General features: G+C 38.0%; 1 protein-coding gene across 12 annotated transcripts in view; it reads left to right on the top strand.

Moving 5' to 3' along the window:
* LOC118403812 (CLIP-associating protein 1-B-like) overlaps nt 1-23,061 on the top strand; it is a 110,485-nt gene that overhangs the window by 9,466 nt on the left and 77,958 nt on the right. For all 12 annotated transcript variants that reach the window (XM_035802629.1, XM_035802628.1, XM_035802623.1 and 9 more), the window contains exons 2-4: nt 16,952-17,030; nt 19,200-19,243; nt 19,992-20,051. In XM_035802629.1, the coding sequence (XP_035658522.1) occupies nt 16,952-17,030; nt 19,200-19,243; nt 19,992-20,051 (183 nt within the window). The remainder of the gene's footprint in view (nt 1-16,951; nt 17,031-19,199; nt 19,244-19,991; nt 20,052-23,061) is intronic.

Below are 23,061 nucleotides of genomic sequence, written 5' to 3'. Positions count from 1 at the left end.
AGCATTTGGGGATTATTTCTGCAAATATTTAAGCCTGTATTCTCAACCTCTGCTTGTGAAGTTTTGTGTACAATTGTAGATTGCAAGTAAATGCCTTGGCAGTTCACGACAGGTGTTTGATGAAATGAAACAGAAATATCTGCTTGTTTAGCAAAACGTTAAAGTTTCCCAGGATGCTCTGGTTTCCCAGCCAGGAGTGTTTTGTCTCATGGCCTAGATGCTGTAGACAGGGTATCGGGTTAGGTCTTGACCCACTTTCCCCGACACGACAGGTTAACTGGAATAAATCTTACAGCACAGGTGCGCAGGCCCAGTTTCAATCAGTACGTAAAATGGTGGCATTCTGATTACACTCTAACGCTGCACCTGGTAACCAAGTTGTATCGCTGGATTAGAGTTTGAAACCGAAAGTGAATCTTGAAAATATGATATTGCCGCACAGGGTTTTCTGCAGCATCTGTCCTTCTTTAAATGTCAGAATCTTGTGTTTGTTTGGGCACTTATTCATTTGTGACAGGCATAATTATTACTCATCTTGAGGACAAAATCAGGACAGGGTGTCTAACTTAGTTTAAAATGCCTAGGCTACAAAAAGTTGTGATATATTTATTATTTTTTGTGAGAAATCTTATACCTGTTACATCAATTAAGTCCATTTGTGCCTTCTGTAGTTTTCCTGTTTCAAACCAACGGTTGTTGACTGAAGCGTTCGATTTTGAGACAGTAGAATAGTGAGCAAACAAATAACAAACAAATGCTGCTGAAGACATCACCTTCTTTGAAAAGGTTCATGATTGTATTTATATCTACTTGTATATGTCACAGTGGAGATCACGATCCAGGAGAATCGCCGATCCTCCTAGGAGAGATCGCGATCGGAGTTTCTCCTAGGAGAAACTCCGATAGATATAAGAAACAGATCCCGATCGCAATCTGTACAAGTAGAATCGGCGATTCTCCTAGTATAGATTGCGATCGGGATTTCTCCTAGGAAAAACTCCGATCCAAACTCAAACGATGCTAAGATGTATGAAACAGCAATAATTTTTTTGATAAACAATGATTTTATTCGGTATTAATGCAAACCTACTAACTCATTACCAACTACACTCAAGCCTACTTGTGTCACTTCTACAATGTTAACTTCAACGAAGACTATCACACTTGAGTCACTTCTGCAACTTTACTCAAGGTACACTATAGTATATAGCATCACTATCATGGTAAATTTCATGTGAGTATGTTTTCTGATAAAGTAATTTCTGATAAAGTAATATCTTTTAAAGTAGTGGCAAAAATCTTATAATATGTGAAAGACACCAACAGGTGATCAAACAATGTGTCAGTATGCAAATTTCACGGCTTTGGAAGAACAATAACAACTGTAAAGTTGTCAAACAGGTGTCAAAAAATCAAGCAGAGTTTCAAGATATTACTCACAATTTCACAGCTATTGAGTACATTTCACTAGTCAGACTTGTACTGAATCATTTCACAGCTTTGGAAGAACTAACCATTTGACCAATAACCTATTGAGTACATTCACTAGTCAGACGTGTATGGCATCAAGAAGTGACAATAGTGAGGTAGCATTGAGTAGAAGTGTGCATTGAGTAAAGTTGCAGAAGTGACTCAAGTGTGGTAGTCTTTGGTGAAGTTAACATTGTAGAAGTACAGAAGTAGGCTTGAGTGTAGTTGGTAATGAGTTAGGAGGTTTGCATTTGAAACTGAATAAAATCATTGTTTATCAAAAAAATTATTGCTGTTTCATACATCTTAGCATCGTTTGAGTTTGGATCGGAGTTTCTCCTAGGAGAGATCCCGATTGCAATCTGTACTATGAGAATCGCCGATTCTACTAGTACAGATTGCGATCAGGATCTGTTTCCTATATCTATCGTAGTTTCTCCTAGGAGAAACTCCGATCGCGATCTCTCCTAGGAGGATCGGCAATTCTCCTGGATCGTGATCTCCACTGTGACATATACATAGGCCTTTTATACCTGTAGAATATAGACAAGAACCCTTGCACCCCCCACTTCCAACGTTCCTTTATACAGGCAGTGTTCAAACATTGACTTTTGCCCCTTGGGTTCACAAAGTCAGTTTACCATAAGCTCTAAGTAAGCGCTGCATTCTTCAGGACTTCACATACCTCAGCAAGGCTACATATTTGGCTTGTAGAAATACAACAGTTGCGGCATTTGTATTGGAGCCTAAGCTTTTGATGCGTTCGTGCGTTTTTCCGTCTTAGACCAAAACGGTCTGTTTGGTTTGAAGACAGTCTATTGTCTCAAGAGATACTGACGACTTGTTTTGGTGTATAACTAATTACTCGAACTCAGTACAAGTGTGTAGTCTTAATCTTTGTTTACAAAACACGAAGGAATGTTAGTAAAATAAAGATAGACACATCACCTATCATCAGGTATACACAAACTCAATTTGTAGGTGTATGTGGAGAAATATACAGACTTACATCTGGATGTTATAGTCAAAACTGCGCAAGAAGACCACCCAGGGATCCAATAAGTTTTTGTCTATGTGGACAGGTGGTCACTTTAGACAGTTTGCTTGTGTCAATGGAAAAATGTCTCAGGTGCCACCAAGAGGTGGTCACTTGTAGTTGTACAGGTTTGACTGTACACCAATGGCCAGGCGGTCCTTATGTAGAGGGGTGGTCACTACTACTACAGGTTTGACTGTACTGTATATCAATGGCCAGGTGGTCCTTATGTAGAGGGGTGGTCACTACTTCTACAGGTTTGACTGTATATCAATGACCAGGTGGCCCTTATGTAGAGGTAGTCACTAGTACAGGTTTGACTATATATCTGGGGCCAGGTGGTCCTTATGTAAAGGTGGTTACTTGTAGTAAGTTGTACAAGTTTGACTGTACTAGTATCTTGAGTATCTTGCAGTAGTAAGTTATCCAGTTAAGGTAACCATACTACTTTAGAGTATACAAAGCTGTGAGGCTCCAAATATGTTGCAGGGTGACTTTAAACGTCTTTAGCAGACAGCTGAGGCCCAAATACAGCCAGTGTAAATCACATGGCGACCACAGGTTCTGTCTGGGAAGGCATGTCGACTGGGAAGTGTGATGTCATCGCTTAGGAAGGAAAGTGTCCTTTCACTTGGGGACACACCATTAAGTAATCAAGGAAAGGGGTTAACTAAAATGGGACAAACCATTGATAATCAAGGAGAGGGATTAACTGGAAAAGTTCATATCTGTGTTCTGTTGGTAAATCTGAAGTGTTCAACTGTCACTCCCAAAATAAAAAATGTAGAAAATATTACAGTAACTCCAATTTTTGTGTTGAATCCGTTAAACTTAGCCTGGATATTAAACCTCAGACCTATCTCAAAAATATATATCTTGATATTTTTGAGATCAGGCTTTTGAGATCGGGCTGGGGTCTGGTATCCAGTCTAGTTAAACTCTGATTCAGATTTTAGGCTAGATTTCCAGGCAGTTCCCTTTTCGTTTCTTTTTCCCCAATTAAATCAATACCTTCATTTATACTATAAATTTATAGCAGCTTGTTAATTAGTAATTATGAAATGATTGGCACAGCCTCTTTGCTTTTAAAAAGCAGCAACAACATTCTTTCTACTAAGTTCTAGGAAGGAATATCTTCACTACCATCAGGATTCAAGGTCATTATCATCCAGCAGTCTCTCCTTGGACCTATGGGGTCATGGCTGTGCTGCAACTTTATACAGTTACCACAGAGGTATTGGCAGCTATGGGGTCATGACTGTGCTTGACTTGGCTCCTGCATGAACCTTGGCTACTGTCCTAGTAGGAATTCTTTCATGTCGCTATGACCATGTAGAGAGAGATGTTAGTGTTACTCTGCCCAAAGTAGACGTTGTGTGGGTCTAATATTGTACAAGTCAGTGGCTGGGTATGTGTGAGGGGCTTGTCAGCAAATGATGATGTTGTGCAGAAGTTAGTCTTACTTGTGGGGACTGTGTCCTCAAACATTTAGAAATTAGAGCTCTCTTGAAATTTTGACGTATATTGTTTTACACCTCGGAATGTATAAGACTTTGAGATATGGACATCGATTTTCATTTGATGTACTATATTTTATTTGATATTTTATATTGTCCACATGTGTCTCCTGAATTTATATTACATGTCTTGTTTTCTGAAAAAAGAAGGACGAAAATGATGATTATTGAAAGGCAAATAAAGAAAAAAGAAAAACATTTAAAAAGTACTGGGAGTGTCACTGTCTGTTTTGAAATACAGATGTAGAGTTTTGTTTTTTTTGAATCTATACAATGCTGTTTAGATTGCTTCATGCAGGTTTTCCATGAACTGGTTTTAGACCTCCCGCATTGTTCAAACTTGATCTTGCTCTAGCTAAAATCCACTTTTATATCACACTTTGTAGCACATTAGAGTTACAAAAGGTAAGGTCACCCGGTTTCAGGTAAAGTGTACATTTACCCTGAAGTTGTTTTCTCTGGAATATCTGTTCAAACACTCTTACAGAAAGTATTTCTGACCTTGGTCCATAAAAGAGACAGAAACTTGTTTTACCCATTTACAATAGCCTCTAGTTCAAGAAGAAAGAAAGGTGAAATTTTCAGATCTTGAAATTTCGTCTGTACCCCTTCAGAAAGATTCCAAGACAGTGTCGAGTATCTGCTGATCTTTCACAACATGGCGAGAAGCAGGCGTAAACACGAGTGCCTGTAAACACTGCCGAGTGTTGTCAACAAAACTTCCGTGTACTTGTTTAGGCACTCTCCAAGCAAAGGTTAGGCTCCGGCTGTTTTTAACGAAGTACGCCAGCCAATTGTTTTGACAATACAAGATACAATACAAAATAGGAAGCCAGATAAAACTGACTAAAATAGAAACGTTAAAAAACAGCCAGAGCCTAACCTCTGCTTGGAGAGTACTTGTTTAGCCACACCTCAGCCTCACAGCTTCATTAAGCCCCATTAGCAACAGCAAATTGGAGCTACTTTTAGATCAAAGCTTTCGTCAAGAGTTAGTTTTTTTTCAGGATTTAGACTAAGAGAAGGATACCACACTTTTACTTGCTAGACTGGATATACGTGTAGGTGTACACTGTACAATATGATGTATCTGTATAAAGAAGTTTGGATACGTTAAAGCGACAAAAATGTCAAGTTTGACTTCAAAGACTTTTCACAAAGAAGCTAAAATTGATCGTGTTGGAGTTTTGTTCCTGAACTGTGTACGGACGTGAGTGTTTCACAAGAGGATGGTGAAAACTGGTGACTTTGAGCAACAAATGCGTACATTTTCTAAATTTTTTCAAAGTTTGTGAGACTGAAATGAAGTAAGCTTCTGTTTTCAAGTGCTGGAGAGTTTCTTGGACGCACAGGAAGGCTGACATTAGTTGGTGTGTGAAGGGACAATGCACCTTGTATGTAGCCAGGTTCCACGTGGAATTTGTAACTGTTATGTCTGGATTTTCCTTGGAAAGAGTCCAGGACTTGTGAAGAAGACCCTTGTCTTGTGGTTTATGGATTTAATGGAATTCCACAGTTGATTGGGGAAAAGCTTTAGGATGTGCTGCCCCCAATGTGAGTCTGTTGCCCTTCTCCTGGAGGCTTCTTCCACTGAGGTAGGTATAAAAAAGGCTATATCAATTTTATTTGATGGTTCTTTAGAAAATCTTAAGAAAAAACAAGTTGAAATCATTTGCAAGACTGGAAATTGTTATTGTTTATTTTGGTCACGGATATGTGGTTTGTAGTACAGAGTGTGTATTCTTTTAGCTTGCCAAAGTGCAATTTTTCTGTATTTTTACACAATCTCAAAAGCAATTTTCTGCAAATTTCAGTTGTCAGTTTTGTATTTGGAGTCCCAGTATAGTTCATTAGCTAGTTTAGCTATACTGTACATATCAAAATACCATCAGAGGTTATGTACATAAAGAGTGTAGAGAGTTCCACTATGGCATAAGTACACAGGTCATATCTAAAGGGCATGTGTCCATATGAAACAAGGTGAGAAGGTTAGTACGTCTGCATCAAAACAGTCATAAGTCATCGCTTCTGCGAACGTCAGAGAGGCCATTATTGTGTTAGGTAGAAAGCAATGCACTGAGATCGCTGACCGAAAATTGATGTATTAAAACTTGTTCTATACCTGAAAGGGCAAAGGCCAGCTTTTATCAGAAGGGTTTGCACTTGAGGTGTAAAGGGTGCAGTAACTGTTGATTTAAAGTTTTTGTGGTTGTCAGAGGCACCATTGTTCACAAGGTGGAAAGAGATTCAGAAACAGGGCTCAAAATCTTTTCTCATTGCATTTCATCTCATCTCTTCTCAGTTTTCTGTACTTCTCCATGTTTCACTTAAAATTATGACTGTCCATTTTTCAGATGTTATACAACTTATAGTGTTTTCCTCCTATCTTTCTCCACGGTTTACCCAAATGCAACCTTCAATTTTGCAGAAAAAATTCTGGACCTTGCAGAAAAAAATCCTTAGGACTTGCAATTTTGAAAACTACAAGGAAGCTGGTTATATTTTGAATCATTTACTGAAAACAGACATTGTGTATTTCAAGCCCTGGTTGAGATTGGTGCTGACCAAAAATTGATGTTTTAAGACTTGCTCTAGTCTTTGACGTCAAAGGCTAGCTTTTAAATTTTGTCTTAAGGCTTGCACATGAGAAGGTGCACTTGATTTACGGTTCAGTTGATCTGCGTTTGAAGTTGGAGTACATATATCACAATTAGGGTATGGTTGTATTCGCTGGGGGGATGGCCAAGGGAATAAAAGTGCCAGTGCAGAATACATACATAATGCTCAACCAGTGTATGATAATGCAAACATAAGCTTTTAATTTTAGAAAGATAGCATATGGTTGTATACGCTGGGAGCAGGGCTCTAGCCAGCGTCTGGTTTTCCGTCAATTGACGGAAATTTGCTATGTGTGACGGAAAAATTTTAAAACCAATCCGTCAACTTTGACGGACAAAAATCTGATAAAAGCTCCTTGGTGGAAGCTACAGGCTGTTTGGGGACGCCGTCCACGGCCGTAAAAGCCACACACTGTTTGTTTTGCTATTGTTATGATTGTTGACAATGTGTGTTGCATTAAAATCTCATTAAAACCCGTTTTTCAAGGTCTCACTTCAGTCTCTCTAACTCATGGAAAAGTGCTTTCGCGACAATGGGAATTGGCTGATGGAAAAAAAATGTCGAGCTGGCTAGAGCCCTGGCTGGGAGTATGGCCAAGGGAATAAAAGGGCCAGAGGAGAAAACGTACTCAGATAATGCTCAAGCAGCTCATCCAATGTATAATGCGAACTAAGTTTTTAGATAGATATTTGCTGTATACACAGACTTTTCAAAATCATCTAGAATACAGGGGTTGTGTATGCAGGTGAGGATTAGTATCAGTAACATTTGGTGGGAAAGAACAAAATGGCCTGGCATTCTTTAGGCCTAGGAAAAAAAATGTTGTGTTTCCTGTTTCAGTCCTGAAACAATTAGGGTCGGTAGGTAGGGATTATCTTTTTTTTTTGTAATTTTTTTTAGGCTAGCCAAAAATCTAGTGATACATATTACAATACAGTTGAACAAAGGAAACTGAAATGCATGAGCAGGCTTTTAGCTAGGAATTTTGTTTAGGGTGTACATCTGTAATGTGTTGTACTCTCCGCACTGCGCGGCGGAGCCGCGCGACGAGCGCCGAAGGCGCGAGCATTGTAGGGGGGTCCGGGGGTATCCTCCCCCGGAAAATTTTTAAATTTAAAGCCTCTGAAATGCTATTTCCTGCATTTTGAAGTAGAATATAGCCAAATATTTGTCTTTGCTGCATTACTACTTTTGTCCTGAGAATGGGGGGTATGTGTTCTTGATTAGAGGTGGGTATGGCTTAAAGAATACATGAGGTAATTTTCAAGTAATATAACACTGATTCCTTACAATATAATGTTTCATGAGTTAATACATACAATCAGAGAGAGTAAATTAACCTCACTGCTAAAGGTGATGTTACATATATAACAACAGCAAGCTAAAGAAGTCTACAAGAAAATCTGCAAACCAACAGAGGAGAAAGTGTAGCCAGGACTGCCAGGTACATCTTATATTTCTTTTGTGTATCTACTCTGTTAAGAACATAGCTGAAAATAAATGCACTGAAAAGTTACTTGTAGCCTGTAACATCAGCGTTAACTTTACACAGTACAGAAAAATATGTGTACAAACATTTAATTCATCGAAAATATATAGCAGAAAAGATGTGCTCCAAGGGCAAATTAAGCGAAATTTTCTCAACAAACAACATCCATGTATCAATATTTTGAAAATAAAGACTGCAACAAAAGTAATATCTCAAGTTACCGTGAAAAAATCGCGACCTCCGTTCAACATTTTCTACGAATTCAGTGCCGAAACCGCCCCCCTCCCCAGCATGTCATCGTCACATTAGCTGTTGTTTTTCCCACATTCCACCGACAAACAAGCAAAAAAAACCTCCAAAACAATCCTATACATGTACTTATCACCAATGACTTCAGGCATTCGACGAGTTTTCGTAAACAAATCAAAGTTTTTACGCTTCCCTGTGTGATTTTTCCCGCGAAAACAGCGGGGATATCAGATATTCCACCAATAATGGCGCCCGGGCGCGCTACGTCACGCCGAAATGGCCAATGGGGTGCGACTCTCGCGATTCGCGAGATGTGAGTTGGTGCGAGACTTGAGGTAGAATCACCCAAAATGGCGGCTCGGTGCTCGGCGCTCGGCCCGGAATCGGCGAATTTTGAACTTTGAGCGAACTTTCCGGGGGAAAATAAGGGCGTACAGAAGCCGTACATCCAAAAAACAGGGCGTACATTTTGTGATATTTTTATTAAAGGGCGTACATTGTACGCCCGTACGCATTGCTAGCTAAAAGCCTGTGCATGAGGACACTTGTCTTTCAATGTCAAACTTTGATTTTGTGCACAATAGATAGGACAAGCAGACTGTTTTTACTTCAATAGGAAGCAGGCTGAATAAAAATTCTAACTGGAAGCTTTGTGACTCCACTGCCCACCCAAAAAAAAGTCTAGGGTCGGCAGGTTTTTCTAGGGAAGGTAGGGAAACAGGAAACACAACATTTTTTTTCCTAGGCCTTATATAATCATCAGTAGCACCTTGTTATATACAGCAAACTGCAAAATTTACAGGGACATGACTATGTTAAAAACATTGACCAAATGGCAAACAAATCATGTTTTTCAAGTAAAAATTTGCCAGCGCAGTGTATTCTAAAGGTTACTTGCAACAGTGCAACTATGCAGACAGAGGTCTTCCCTGCCTTATGCTATACATACATGTAAAAGAGCTGACATTATGGTAATGCTAAAACTAAAAGGTACAGTAGTGCAAATTTCTGTAGAAAAATAAAAAAAAATCATATCTTGACAACATTACTTTCAAGGAGTTATTCCTATTATGGACATCCATATCTTATTCCCATGAAAGGCCAAATGTCACAAAATCTTGAACTTGAAGGTAATTTGCATATCCCTAGCAGCAAATATGTCAGATATTGGCAGTGGAGTCATCAGGATCGATACAAATACAACTCCGCTGCCATTTCTCGGATCAGGGCATCCGGGGATGATTTGATTGTTTTGGGCACGTCTGCAATATTGACATGAAATCCAATATTGTTGTATCCATCCTGATGGAAGTCATAGGTGCAAAATTATGTTGATCTTGTAGAATCTCGGTTTGGCTTTCTTTCACTAGAGATGGAACGATATTTAGGGATATTGTACATCTTTTTAGATTTGGGCTTTTGCTACCAATTTCTGATACAAAATCAGTTGGTCATTGGCCATTTAGTGACAGGTGAGAAGGTTTATGAGCCTGTAAAAAGCCCTGTATTACCCTGAAGAAGCATTCCATTTTACTCTTTCGTATGTTAGACTTAGTCTAGTACATGTAACAAATCATAATTGATATTTATCATTACCGGTACTCTATTTTGTGTATGTTTTTAATAAGATATGACAGACAGAAATGATTGATTGTAGACAGTCATGTATAAATTTATCAATCTGGGATACACAAATGTATTTGGTGGTGACTGTTGTCCCTTCAGCTGCATTTGGCTGATTTCCATTGAAGCCCATAAAAAAAGGTATCATACCAAGGTTTTACAGATGGCTGCTGCATCTTAGAGTTCATTGACCTGATGATTGATAGGTATCCGATATCATCTAGTATGAGGCACATAATCCTGAAGGTCATATGCATGTCGTATTACGTGTATGCATGTATGATGTCTGTGGTACTGTGGAATGCTGGGTAATCATTATTTCCCAGCCCTTTTTTGACCCAGTTATGACAAGTTGAGTCAATAGTATCCATAAAATGTGAATGATTTACTTGTGACTTTTACTGACAATACTGATCTTAATGCAATATTAGAAGCCAAATGCAGTTACTAGGACAGATAGTTGTAGTGTTGTATATTTGCTGATTTGTCCTAATAGTTGGCCTAAATACTTGCCACTAGGGGTCCTAACTTGCTATTTTATCGCCCCCCTCCCCATCCCATGACCATAAAAAGACTTGATTGTGGAGTAAGCCAATGCTGATCTCTTGATTTGAAACACTCTTAGTTTTGTACGTTTTGTTACCATTTTATCTGAAGTCATCAGCATTCAACATTTCAAGTAAAGAAAAAGGATTAATTTTTTTAGCCAGAAGCAGCATTGATCAATCATCTGTCTCACAGCTGACATGTACAATTAACAGATGTCCTCTTTAAATAATTGACCCTCGGGATCATCTGTGTATTATCATAACACTTCCTGTCCCAAGTGCCACTACAAAATGTCCTGCCATTTTGCATGTCATTGTTTTTGTCCATTTGTTTTTGTTGGTCTTGTTGGATGAATGTGTACATGGATGTTCTTTTATGTTGAATAGCAGCTACCATAAAAGCGGATACTCAAGGGTCAATGGGTACTTTTGTAAAGGTTTTCAATATATCTGGGACATTGCTGTCATGCATATTTATGTTATTTTTCTGGACATTCAGTTAGTGTGTTAGCAATTCAGTTTTGAAACAATAAAGGTCAGACTAAGGTTGAGACTACCATGTTAGTAGAGATGGTATTACGTCTACTAGGGACGAGAGATACAACATTTGTATGATAAATGTACAAATCTGTATTTTCAGTACAATTTGCCATTGCCGAATTAGATATTCTGAAAATATTACAATTTGAGATCACCAGGTCCCTGTTGTGTTGTTTTCAAAACAATGGATATAGGCTAACTCACGGATAAAGGTGAGCTGCCATTGTCATGTTACAACAAACTAGGAGAAGTTTCTAAATGCATCAAATTGTGGGAAATTTTTTGTTGTTTTTAATCAAAAACACGATGACAGTGCCAATCCTAAGTTATCAGTAGCCAAGCCTAGAAGCTCCCTTGTTGTTTGCATTGTCATTCGGTTCTCACTTACGTGTTGTTATCCTGTAATCTCGCTGACCTCGTCAAGAGGTCACATGTTTGCAGCAGGTGTGGGACAGGTGGAAATAGGTCAAAGGTCATAACGGTTCTCTTTTGGGGCGGCAGTGTATTTTGCTGAAATTGTGAAAAGCTATGTTATAGTTACCGGGATGCTCTGTTATTTTTGTACTTTATCACTTTATGATGGTGTTAATAAAAGTCAATGTTTTGATCACTTTGTAAATTGTAGGCCTGGTAGACTTGCCTGCATAGCTGTACCATCTTCTTGGCAGGATTATGTTGTTCCTAAGTAATCCAAGCATTTTTCGTTCTCGGTATGTATGCTTCTAGTTTTAGATTGGAGTAAAAAGATTTTGGGGTTGTAATGTTTCAAATACATGATGCTCAATTTTACTTTTTAACTCATGATGGTTTGATCAATGTCTAGTCAAAAGGTTAAAACACAATCTATATCAATATGGCATGAACGAATGACAGTTGTCAAGTGATTTGGTTTAGAAATGAATTAAAGAAAATTAAATAAAAGTAAAGGTGTTATGAAATCACATAAAAAATTTCACACAATGACATGAAATTTCATGCATGTAATGAAACCAAATGAAATTTCATGTTATTTTTCATGACCCAATGGCAAGATGCCTCCTTGACAGTTTCTAGGTTACTGTCTTGTTACCTGCATGACTACCTGAGGCCTGACCTCGTTCTTTTGTTTCCCCTAGCGCCCTTACTGTCCCCATTGTGTGTCACCTGAGTTCACTGAAAGGCATGTTTTTGTTTACCCCCAGCGGATCATGTCTTCACAAAGGAGGAATACATGTACTGGACATGCTTGGTTGCACACATGATATAGGTACTGGGTGCAAAATACCTGCACTGGTGCAAACAATTTTGAATGTTATCTGCACTAGTGCAGGTATTTCGCACCCAGTACCGTTAAAAATTATTTGCACCAGACATGTTTTACCTGCACCCGACTCAATCAGTCATTTTAAAGATTTCAAAAGATTGGTTTGAACATTTTTGCTCCTGTTTTATGCTGTCTTCTATTACTAGGAAGAAAGAAGGGCATTTTAGGCCACCGCTGTCGTATGTTGCCCTAGTGTTGTGGGTCAGTTTTATCCTGGTCCAGTGCAGGTTAGGTACAGGTAGATATCAGAAACACCTGCACTGTGCTCAGCAATTTTACGGGCACTAACTTGCACATACAGGTGGTATTTCCAGGCCTGTATTTATATGTATGATTAATCACATACACACATACCCAACTGTAGATGCAGGGTTAGGATTGTAACTAAGGCCCTACCAATTCCATCCCTTGGTTCATTGACTTTAAAAATAAAGCAACAGAACAAGATGAAAACTGAGGGCTCAATTATCATCAGTGAGAATCTGACAAACATAAAACATAACAGTTTGTGCTTGATGATAATGATAATAATTTTGCTTGATACACTGAAAAAATTCATCCTTTACCAAACCTTACCTGACAACTTTGTATGTTTCTTTCCCAAGGGGTTCCTAACCTACTTAGAAAGTACTTCTTAAAAACACCTGTGAGGCCCCAGGCTTAATGGTCTAATATCGCAATAATCCAGAATTCAAATCCTTTTAAGCCTTAAATGATTCCATTAGTAACAGGACATAAAATTATCTGCATTCCAGCTAAAACTAGTAAAAGGAAAACTAGTGCACCGGCTTATTTTTACGCATGAAAAATATTCTTCGAATATTGTAGTCATTTTATGTACAGTCTAGTGCATTTGAACTTCATTTCAACTAAAACTAGTAAAAGCAGAACTTGTGCACTGGGCTAATTTTTATGCACAAAGTAATCTTTGCATATTGTGGTCATTTTGATTTAGTTGTTTATGAAATTATGAGAAACTACGTACAGTCTAAGCTAAGCTAAAGTTGCCTTGCATCACATTATGATGTGTAGGCCTGGCACCCATCTCCGTTTTTAAGCCCTGGGGTCACACATATATACCAGTCTAGTGCATTTGAATTGCATGTCAACTAAAACTAATAAAAAGCAAAACTTGTGCACTAGGCTAATTTTTTATGTATGGAAAAATATTCTTTGAATATTGTAGTCATTTTGATTTAGTTGTTTCTGAGGAACTACAGTCTAGTGCATTTGCATTGCATTCCAGCTAAAACTAGTAAAACCAAAACTTGTGCACTAGGCTTTTTTTTATGCAGGAAGTAAAATTCTTTGGATATTGTAGTCATTTTGATTTAGTTGTTTATGAGGAACTACAACCGAGACCGTTTGCAGTGACCACTTGGGGAACTCAAACTTTCAAAGAAATGGTCCCAGTGGCCAGGTGGCCACTATAGATAGGGTTGTTATTGCTCTAGTCAAAGGGTCAATGGGAAAAATGATCTACATGCATTTTGTACAAGGGACTACCTCAAACTTGTAAAAGTGGACAAAATGGCCAGGTGTATTCTGTGTTACGAATATACTTAAGCATGCATGACTATCGTTATATAGTCACATCAAATTAATTACCTTATATCCTGGATCCATTTTTTGTTGAAATCAAAACAAGGCACTCGAGCCTCGGTCAACTAGAAACTTTTGATTACGCCAGAGGACAATAGATTGTATTTTATCAGGACTGGGGATTGTTAGGAATGGTTCTAATTATAATAAGTTTACTCTTTGTTCAAGTTGCCTAAAAATTATGAAATTTTCTAAACCAGGCTTTTAATGATAATAAGAAAAATAGAAACTAAAACAACTATTACTAGTGTTAGTATAATGATCTTACATGTATTCCTCGCACATAAGCTGTTTTAATGAAAAAAGATTAATACAAACATACATCTGGGACTATCAAATTTAGATGTAGGCTATATTTTTTCATTTTGACAGTCATTAAATTTTGCAGCCCTGGATTCTTCCTGTCAACTTATCTCATGATTTTTTTTTCCTTCAAAAAGACCTAATAAAAGTTTTCTTTCCATTTTGCATGAGATCAGACCTTGTCCATCCCTTTTAAGATACATAAAACCATTTTATATATATATATATGTACACAAAGTCTAACAACATGTTCATCAATTCTAGACCCCTAGACTCTGCTATCAGTACATAATAAAGCCATACACAAAACTGTCTCCAGTGTTAAAAAGATGTACCTTTTAAAGTAACAAATGTCTGTCACTCTTACAGTAATGATCTTATTCTTACCATGTTCATCAGTTCTAGACCGATATCTAGAGTCTGTAATCAGTTCGTACATAATATGGCCATGTACAGAACTGTCTCCAGTGTCTCCAAATTCCCATTTTGCATGAGATCAGACCTTGTCCATCCCTTTTAAGATACATATAAAAGTAAAACTATCTTATATTTGCACAAAGTCATCAATTCTAGACCCCTAGAGTCTGTAATCAGTTAGTACACAATATACCCATACAGTAGAATTGTCTCCTGTGTTAAAAAGATGTACCTTTCAAAGTTGGAATGTTGGGTGATGATGTTTGGATAAAACCATTGTGCAAAAAGTCTAACGTGTTCATCAATTCTAGACGCCTAGAGTCTGTAATCATTTAGTACATAAGGATTGTGTCCTGTGTTATAATGGAGCCATACATAAAACTGTCTATACAGTGTTAGAATGATGTACCTTACAAAGTTGGAGAGTTGGGCGATGATGTATCGACTTTGTTTGGACCCATCAAAGCAGATAATCACATAGAGTAAGGTACGCTGAGTCCTTTTGTGTCGCCTTAACACGCTGGAGGGTGGGCAAGACTGTGTTAAGGTGATAACGCATGTGGGCAAAAGTAACTCAATAAATTGTTGAAGGGAAGCGAGTAGCAAGATTCTTTAGAATGAAGATTCATCTGTGTTGGTAGGATACATAGTTGAATAGTTTTGAGCTTTGATCCAACACAAGGAAAATACTCACCATGAATTTTCAGTCATCTGATGAAGGTAGTAAGATCGACTGAAAGTTCATGGTGAGTGTTTTCCTTGTGTTGGGACAGAGCTCAAAACTGTTAGACAACAAGATTTTATTGTACACAATTGCAAGACTTTTTTAGAGCTTTATTTCACTGGCAGCTTCATTTTGGTGGCAGTCTCACCTTCCTCAGGGTAATTCTGACTGGTTCACATTGCACTATAGATTAGGTGTTGCTACTTACAGAAGTGAATAAAACACTTAAATGATCTTGCTATTCAGTGACTTGTCAACCTGATAAAACTATTCACGAATGTTATAAAGACAAGGTAATGTGCAGTGCCCACTCTGTCCTCTTGTAAGAGACTGCATTTGTAGGACTAAGATAAGTTGACAAGTGAACTCTTTTGCAGTTTGCATGAATGTCACTGACAGGGCAGAGATTTTAATCTGGTAGAACCCATGATTCTGTTGATCCTGATCAACAGAGGCTCCAATCAGCATCTCTACTGGCAAAATTGACTGTATGTAGAGATCTCAATCCAAGTCTGTAAATCTTTTAAAAAGATAGCCTTCTACTTTGATTCTTGTCTCTTGAAATCAATGGATTGACTAGAAATTTAGCATTTACGAGGATTTCTACTGTGCTGATTGTGGTAGATCAAAATCTTAATCCTGGGCCTACAAATGTTGTTGAAATTAACTTGCAAAGGGCTAACCATATACATGTATCTATGTTAGCATCTAGCAGAATCATAACTTTATTATTTTCAGTTTTGCTGTTCATATTAATGGAGTAGATAAACAGTATATTGATTTGAAACGTGTGAAAGAATTTTCGTGCTGCGTTCGTACCATGCAGTGTTATGGTCTGCGGTGTTATAAACTTAAACACTCTTATCTGCAAATTACACCTGCTAAGCTTATTGGGAGAGCTGCTTTTTTTGTAGATACTCACATTCATTATTTTATCTTGGCTGTTTTATTTAAAATTCAAGTAATCCATAAAAACACCTGTAAGGACATCAATTAACTAAGTAACACAATAATATAGCGATGATAAAGACATTCTTTTTGCCCAAGGATATCTGAAGTCAATTTATTGTTTATAGTGTCTAGACTACAAACAAAACTATTCGTCCTACATAACTGTGAACTAGACATGTATTGACTTGATATTTTGATGAATACAATGTAACAAGAATTGTATTGAAATCATACAATAATGTCTGTACCTTGATATTTGAATCCACAACAGTTTGTCTAAAAGAATTCTGTATTTCTTCGAATTCTGTATTGGTGAACTTAAATTCAAAACCACCGTATTTTCATCTTACTGCAAAATTGCAACATTAGTGACTTTGATGCATTTGCAGTATATGGTTTGCTACGATATCTTTATAATACGTAAAGAATCATTTCCCCTTGTGTATTCTGATGTTTCTGTTGTCTTTTGTACAGATCTGCCTGAATATCATAATTATAGAATCATTCAACACTAAATCGCAGTATTTATTCTGATATCTCTGTCATCTCTCATGTTTCAGATCTGCCTGAACGGCATGGAGGTCATCAGCCACCTCATTGTCCGCCTCAAGGAGAAGTTCAGACATCACATCAATACAGGTCAGTAGGTCAGAGGGTAAGGGTCATGTCAGAGGTCATGATCAGTATGGCTGCAAGAGGTCACAGTCACAGGTGAAAAAGAGACTGAAGGATAAATTTAATTTGAGTTTGTTACGTTTTGACATGGACAGATAGATTAGAGATAGAAGGTTATTTTTCAGCCATATACATATGTGTGTGGGTATTCCTAGTCATTGGGCGTGAGAGGTTAAGGTTAAATGGTCATGGGTCAGAAGGGTCACAGGTCCAAGTTCATATCTGTACCAAACAGATATTACACACAATATGATGATTCAGAAGAAGGTGATTTCAGCACCATGGACAAGAATATGTTACAGCGGCATCATGACAAGCAACATTTTTTTTGCCATGACCAGAGAAAATTGATGTTAGTGTGCTGCTATTGGTATTCTGGGCTGGAATATTCATCTAGTTGTTAAAAATGCAGGCAGCCAGACTCTACCCCCAGTAGCCATGTTTGGTTCTGGTTCAAAGCAGCTTTGATTTTTCGTTCCTACGAAGCGTTGCCCTGGGGGGAAACAGCGTGGTTTTCCTCAGTGGTACATTCGTCAGGATTACGGTCCGTCAGACGCCGCCCAGTACATGTACGTTCTGGTAGGCTCTATCTAAGGAGGAACCAGGTAGGGAGAAGGTGGTAAATGTCTTGTCGTGATGTATATTATTCTAGTTTTAGTGTTGAGTCTAAATCTGGTGGTGTTTGCTGTTAGCTGTAATCAGCAGATTCTTCGCTGCAGGATGGTTTAAAAGTCTGAGGTAAGAGCTACATTTTTACTGGACGATTGCTTGCCATGAGCTTTATCAGTTGTGTTAGATTTTGTACTTTGCATTTTCTATGACGTTGTTTTGTTCGCGGTATGAATGTAGAACATCGAAGAACTGAAATTTTGCCATTTCTAAGATTGTTAGACAAAATTCATTGTACACTACAACTGTAATAAGGTAATGTGACGTGCCACAATTTGTTATCTTTTAACAATCTTGTGCTATAGATCTTACTAATAGAAATATTCTCTGATGTATTTAACTTCTCGATAAGTTGTCTGTTGCAAATGTGTATATTAGGAATGGATTTAGGGCGGTATTCCCTGTTCAATATGCTGCGTGCGTTTTTCATTTCTTGACAGGAACTGCTAGTGCATGTCAAGAAACAAGTCACTTCTCTTGGACCCTTTGACAGCGTAGTCTTTAGAAGATGGAATAGTTTTATATCCATAGACAGCTTTCCTTAAATGAATTTGTGTGAACCCAAGATATGCTGACTTGATATTAGACACATTCAGTCATGAAACTTGTTAGTATCGTGTTAAGCTCTGCATTACTAAACTCATATATGAACTCAGTTATAAATACTGCAGTTTATTCCCTGCAAAATATAACATTATTCTTTTTTAAAGCCTTCAAATTTCATTCCTGTATTTTGCAGGTCTAATTTTGTGTAGAAATACGTAAATTTCATCACTGTTGACCCTTGAGTTCACCTTTTTTATCCACTGGGTAACCTATATCCATTGTTTTGAAAACAATGTATTCGGGGATATTTAACTGACAATAATTTCACATTGCATACAGTTTGAATCCCCCATCCTTCAACTTGACATCCCTCAATACCCGTTTTTTGTAAACAATGGATATAGGTTACCTCGCAGATAAAGGTGAACTAGTGTTACATGTACTCTAGAATGATGCAGTCAGATCTTGCTTGTACAGCTTTCAGCTTGTACATTACAGTGTCATGTTTATCCAAAAATCTGAACACTACCAATGCTAGTTCACCTTATTCACAGGTTAACCTATATCCATTGTTTTGAGAAACAATGTCTTTGACTGACTATAATTTCAAATTGCAGTACTTTCAAAATGTTGCAATTTGAAACCACTATTCGCTGACTTGATATCCCCACATAGCCTGTTAAGGTGAACTAGTGTTAGAATAAACCAGTCCGATCTTGCTTGTACTGTTGTACAGCTTCCAGCAAGATTGTCCATTACAGTTACAATATTGTGTTCATTCGATACATCATGTATCTGTACTGTAGCCTGCAGACTAATTCGATGATCATATTAACATTTTGCCGTGTACGCATGTTTCATAGCGATTTTGATCATCAATGTTTGACGTCTCATCCTTTGATGTTTTTCTCCCTCCAGTCTTGCCGCCTCTGATCGACAGACTAGGAGACAGCAAAGACCAGGTAGGTGGAGGATTTCTCTATGTCGTTGGTGAAATTTCTGCTCAAAATGTCATACAGTTAAACCTGTATACAGTTATTACTTTAGAGGCTAGAAGAAAATCGTTACAGTAGATAGATGGTCACTTCTTTGTAGACTGGATTCCTAGTGATTGTTCTATTGGAGATGGTAATCTAGGAGAATAGTGGTTACAATGGCCAGACAGATGTAGAGGTGGTCACTTGTACAGGTTTGATTGTAGTATATCTTACTGCAGAAGAACATTTAAATTTATGTGATAGCTGGTGCAATTATTTATCTAGAGAGGAAAGTCAGTGTCATTGATGTAGGTTGAATAATTCTGAGCTTGAAGATGTACAAGAGAATTTGTGCATTACATACTTGGGGCTGTACCTATATGTTATAGATGAGAATGAATATGAATTTTTTTTTTTTATGATAGTATGAATAATCTTCTCAGCCTGCGTGTAAATTGTGTCTTCCTCTGCAATGCATGATAAGTGTCATTTACTGAGACTCAGAAAGCAATTTTAAGTGCCCCTCTCTGCCATGTTTTGGAGTGCTTTGGTATCTAGAAGATATATTTGAAATTTGCGATGTCAAATGGAATTAGCTGGATCAGCTTTTCATGAAATTTTAGACACCAGTCCATAGTACAAGGGGTTACCCACCCGTCTTATTATATAAGATGAAATATGTAAATAAATGTATGTACAGGTTTTTAACCAAATGTACCTGTTATTATTTTAGGTTCGAGAGCAGGCACAGGAGCTAATACTGAGACTCATGGAGCCGGTGTCATCCCCACAGGTGGGTTAACTTAAAACCGTATTCTTCTGTAGTACCCCTGTTCACTAGAGGTGGTGGTCACTGAATGGCCAATGAGCGACTAAACATTTGTTACCCTGTCTACATACCTACATACCAAAAAAACATGACGATCTGTCAAGACCTTCTTGAGTTATTCTTGTCCAAAATTGGCCCCTGCAGTTCCAAAAAAGCAGCTAGGGTGCCCAAACTTACAAAGCTTGCTCTCTGCCCCAAGAGCTATTTACCTCTCCAAAAATTATGACTACAGCATGTCCAAAACTTCCAAACACCATATATCAAAACAGGAAGTTCTACTGCAGTAGAAAGCTGCTAGGGGACCCTTATCAAACTTGACTATCATTTTCCCCACCCGTACAAACCTACCAAATATCATCATCGTCCATCGAAGGCTTCTCGAGTTATACTGTTGACATACACACACACACACATGCACACACATTCACTAACACATGCAAACACACCAAAAAACATAACCATAAGGGAATTATGAAATTAAGGATTAGACCAATCCAATTCTGATTACTACACAGTTGCTGAGCAATGGAAGGGGGCCTTAACGATCATATCTGTAAACAATGAATTTTTTATTGCCCCCCTCCCCCTCAAGGATCCTACCTTTCTGATCCCTCATAAGAAACTTCATATCCTCCATCACCTCCCCTGTGTCGACTTTAATTACTGGATTATGATTGGCTGGATACCTGAGTTACTGGGAAATAATTACCGACCCATATTTTCCCAGCAACACAGTACTCCCCAAGGTGGCCACATCCATCTAACTCATCACTAACTCCTTAGTTTTCAAGGACAAGTTGAGATTGGGAGCTGTTGATCCTGGGATGTAATATTTTTCCCTGTCACAGGGTGTTATTATAACACCACAAGTCCTTCATGGTTCAGCATTTTTGTATTTTTGATTAACGCTCTCTGGACTATTTTTCACAATAAAAGCAACAGCTCTCATGATTCTGTTTGGTACCCTATAAGACTGATACATATAAAACTGGTATCAAGACCTTCTCAAAAAGGTGTTGAACACCTGGATATTTAAGTTTGCATACCTTGAGAGGATTACTTTGATTGATTTGATTTGATTTGATTTATTAGGATTGCAAACAGTGGGTCACAGGCAATGGTAGGCTGGTTTTTAATCCATACATTAATTCGTATACATAAATTACATAAACATTACAATAACATTAATACATTAAAATTGGAGCATTGAATAAAAACATTAACGTTAAATACAATAATTCTACATTCAAGGGTAGAATGGCTGATGCTGCATTGATAGATCTCTTTGAATTAGGTAATTTTTAACATGTGGTGGTCTCAGGATATGAGACTCGACATTACATACATCACTTACTAATACTTCCTGTTACCTGTATGTCTTGTTGGTACAACATTAGCTTTTAATGTTGAATCAACTCATGTGACATTCATACAAATAGTTTTAGTATAAATAAATAATGCAAAATATCTATTAGTAAATGCTGTAGGTCGCTTTATTTTTACAATTTCATTGTTGCAACCAGCAATCGTTGAGGAAAATCTTGGCAAGAAAACAGAAATGACAAATTTGGCAGAATGAAGTCCCTTGCCAAAAAGAGGTACTTTACAGTAACTGTTGTACCTTGAAGATAAATGTTGTAGTCTAAGTAAACCCAGTAGCCTGTTAAATCTCTTCTGAACTGAAGTGCCAATTATAAATGTCCCGGATAGCACACATGGGAACTCCTAGTCCTACTAGACGTTTGATAATGTAGGTAGACTCCATACACATAACAGAGGCTTGAAATTCTTGTGTCTGGTTAAAAGCAGAAATGTGATAAATGATACAGTCTGATTCAGTGCAGCTCTAAGTAATCTACATGTATGTTCAAAATTCTTAATTTTTTCTCAGGCATAGAGAATGAAATTCTTGTGGGGATATTTCAGTAATTGAGCAAACAGATTGATTTAGGGTTAATTGATTGATGGTAGTTAATATTGTATGATAATATTGTTAGATTATATTCCCATTAATAAGTTTCCCAGGGCTTTAGCTTTTGAAACTTGGTTTTATTTCAACTCCCCCAAACACACAAATTTTATCCCAATTTTCCATGTACTTGCAACATCTTTAGTCGAGTCTCATGCCTGTGTCTTCTGTCGCTACAACAATCTTAAGAAATTAGAGTTCAATCCTGAGGGTCGGTCGAACCCAATAGCCTGAATGTCGAAGGCAGGAAGTCTCTGGAGCCTGTCAATATAGAAAATTGCCTCTCGCAACCGATAACCCTTTTTACCAAGCATGGTGCAACTATGTCTGTATTCCCTTAGCTCACAATAGACGCCATTGTGGCTTGTACAAAATGCCATCACTCAAGTACAAGGCACTTAGATGGTAAAGCCGCAGTTATGTAAATTGGTGGTTCACGGATTGGAGAAAAGAATAAATGCTGAGTTGGAAGATAAACATTAAAAAGAGTCAAAGAGGAAAGTCTTTACCTTTGTACTAACAGTTTCAGACAACTTGATTCAAGTAGGTATAGCAAATTGTATTTTCCGTAGCGCATGTGTGTCTGTGTGCCTGTTTGTGCATGTGTGCCTGCACGTTTGTGTGTGTGTGTGTGCGCGTGCACGTTTGTGTGTTTCTGTGTCTGTGTGTGTGTGTGTGCACGTTTGTGTGTGTGTGTGTTTGTGTGTTTGTGTGCATGTGGGTGTGTGTGTGTGTGCGTGTGTGTGTGTGTATGCGTGTGTATATGCCTGTGCGTGTGTGTGTGCGTGTGTGTGCACGTTTGTGTGTGTGTGTGCGTGCGTGTTTGTGTGTTTGTGTGTGTGTGTGTGTGTGTGTGTGTGTGTGTGTGTGTGTGTGTGTGTGTGTGTCTGTGTGTGTGTGTGTGTGTGTGTGTGTGTGTGTGTGTGTGTGTGTGTGTGTGTGTGTGTGTGTGTGTGTGTGTGTGTGTGTGTGTGTGTGTGTGTGTGTGAGTGTGAGCTGTCTCAC

This window comes from Branchiostoma floridae, chromosome 16 (genome assembly GCF_000003815.2).
Source record: "Branchiostoma floridae strain S238N-H82 chromosome 16, Bfl_VNyyK, whole genome shotgun sequence".
Lineage (NCBI taxonomy): Eukaryota > Metazoa > Chordata > Leptocardii > Amphioxiformes > Branchiostomatidae > Branchiostoma > Branchiostoma floridae.
Note: the sequence above shows the minus strand (reverse complement) of the source record. Positions and strands in the feature narration are given on the sequence as shown.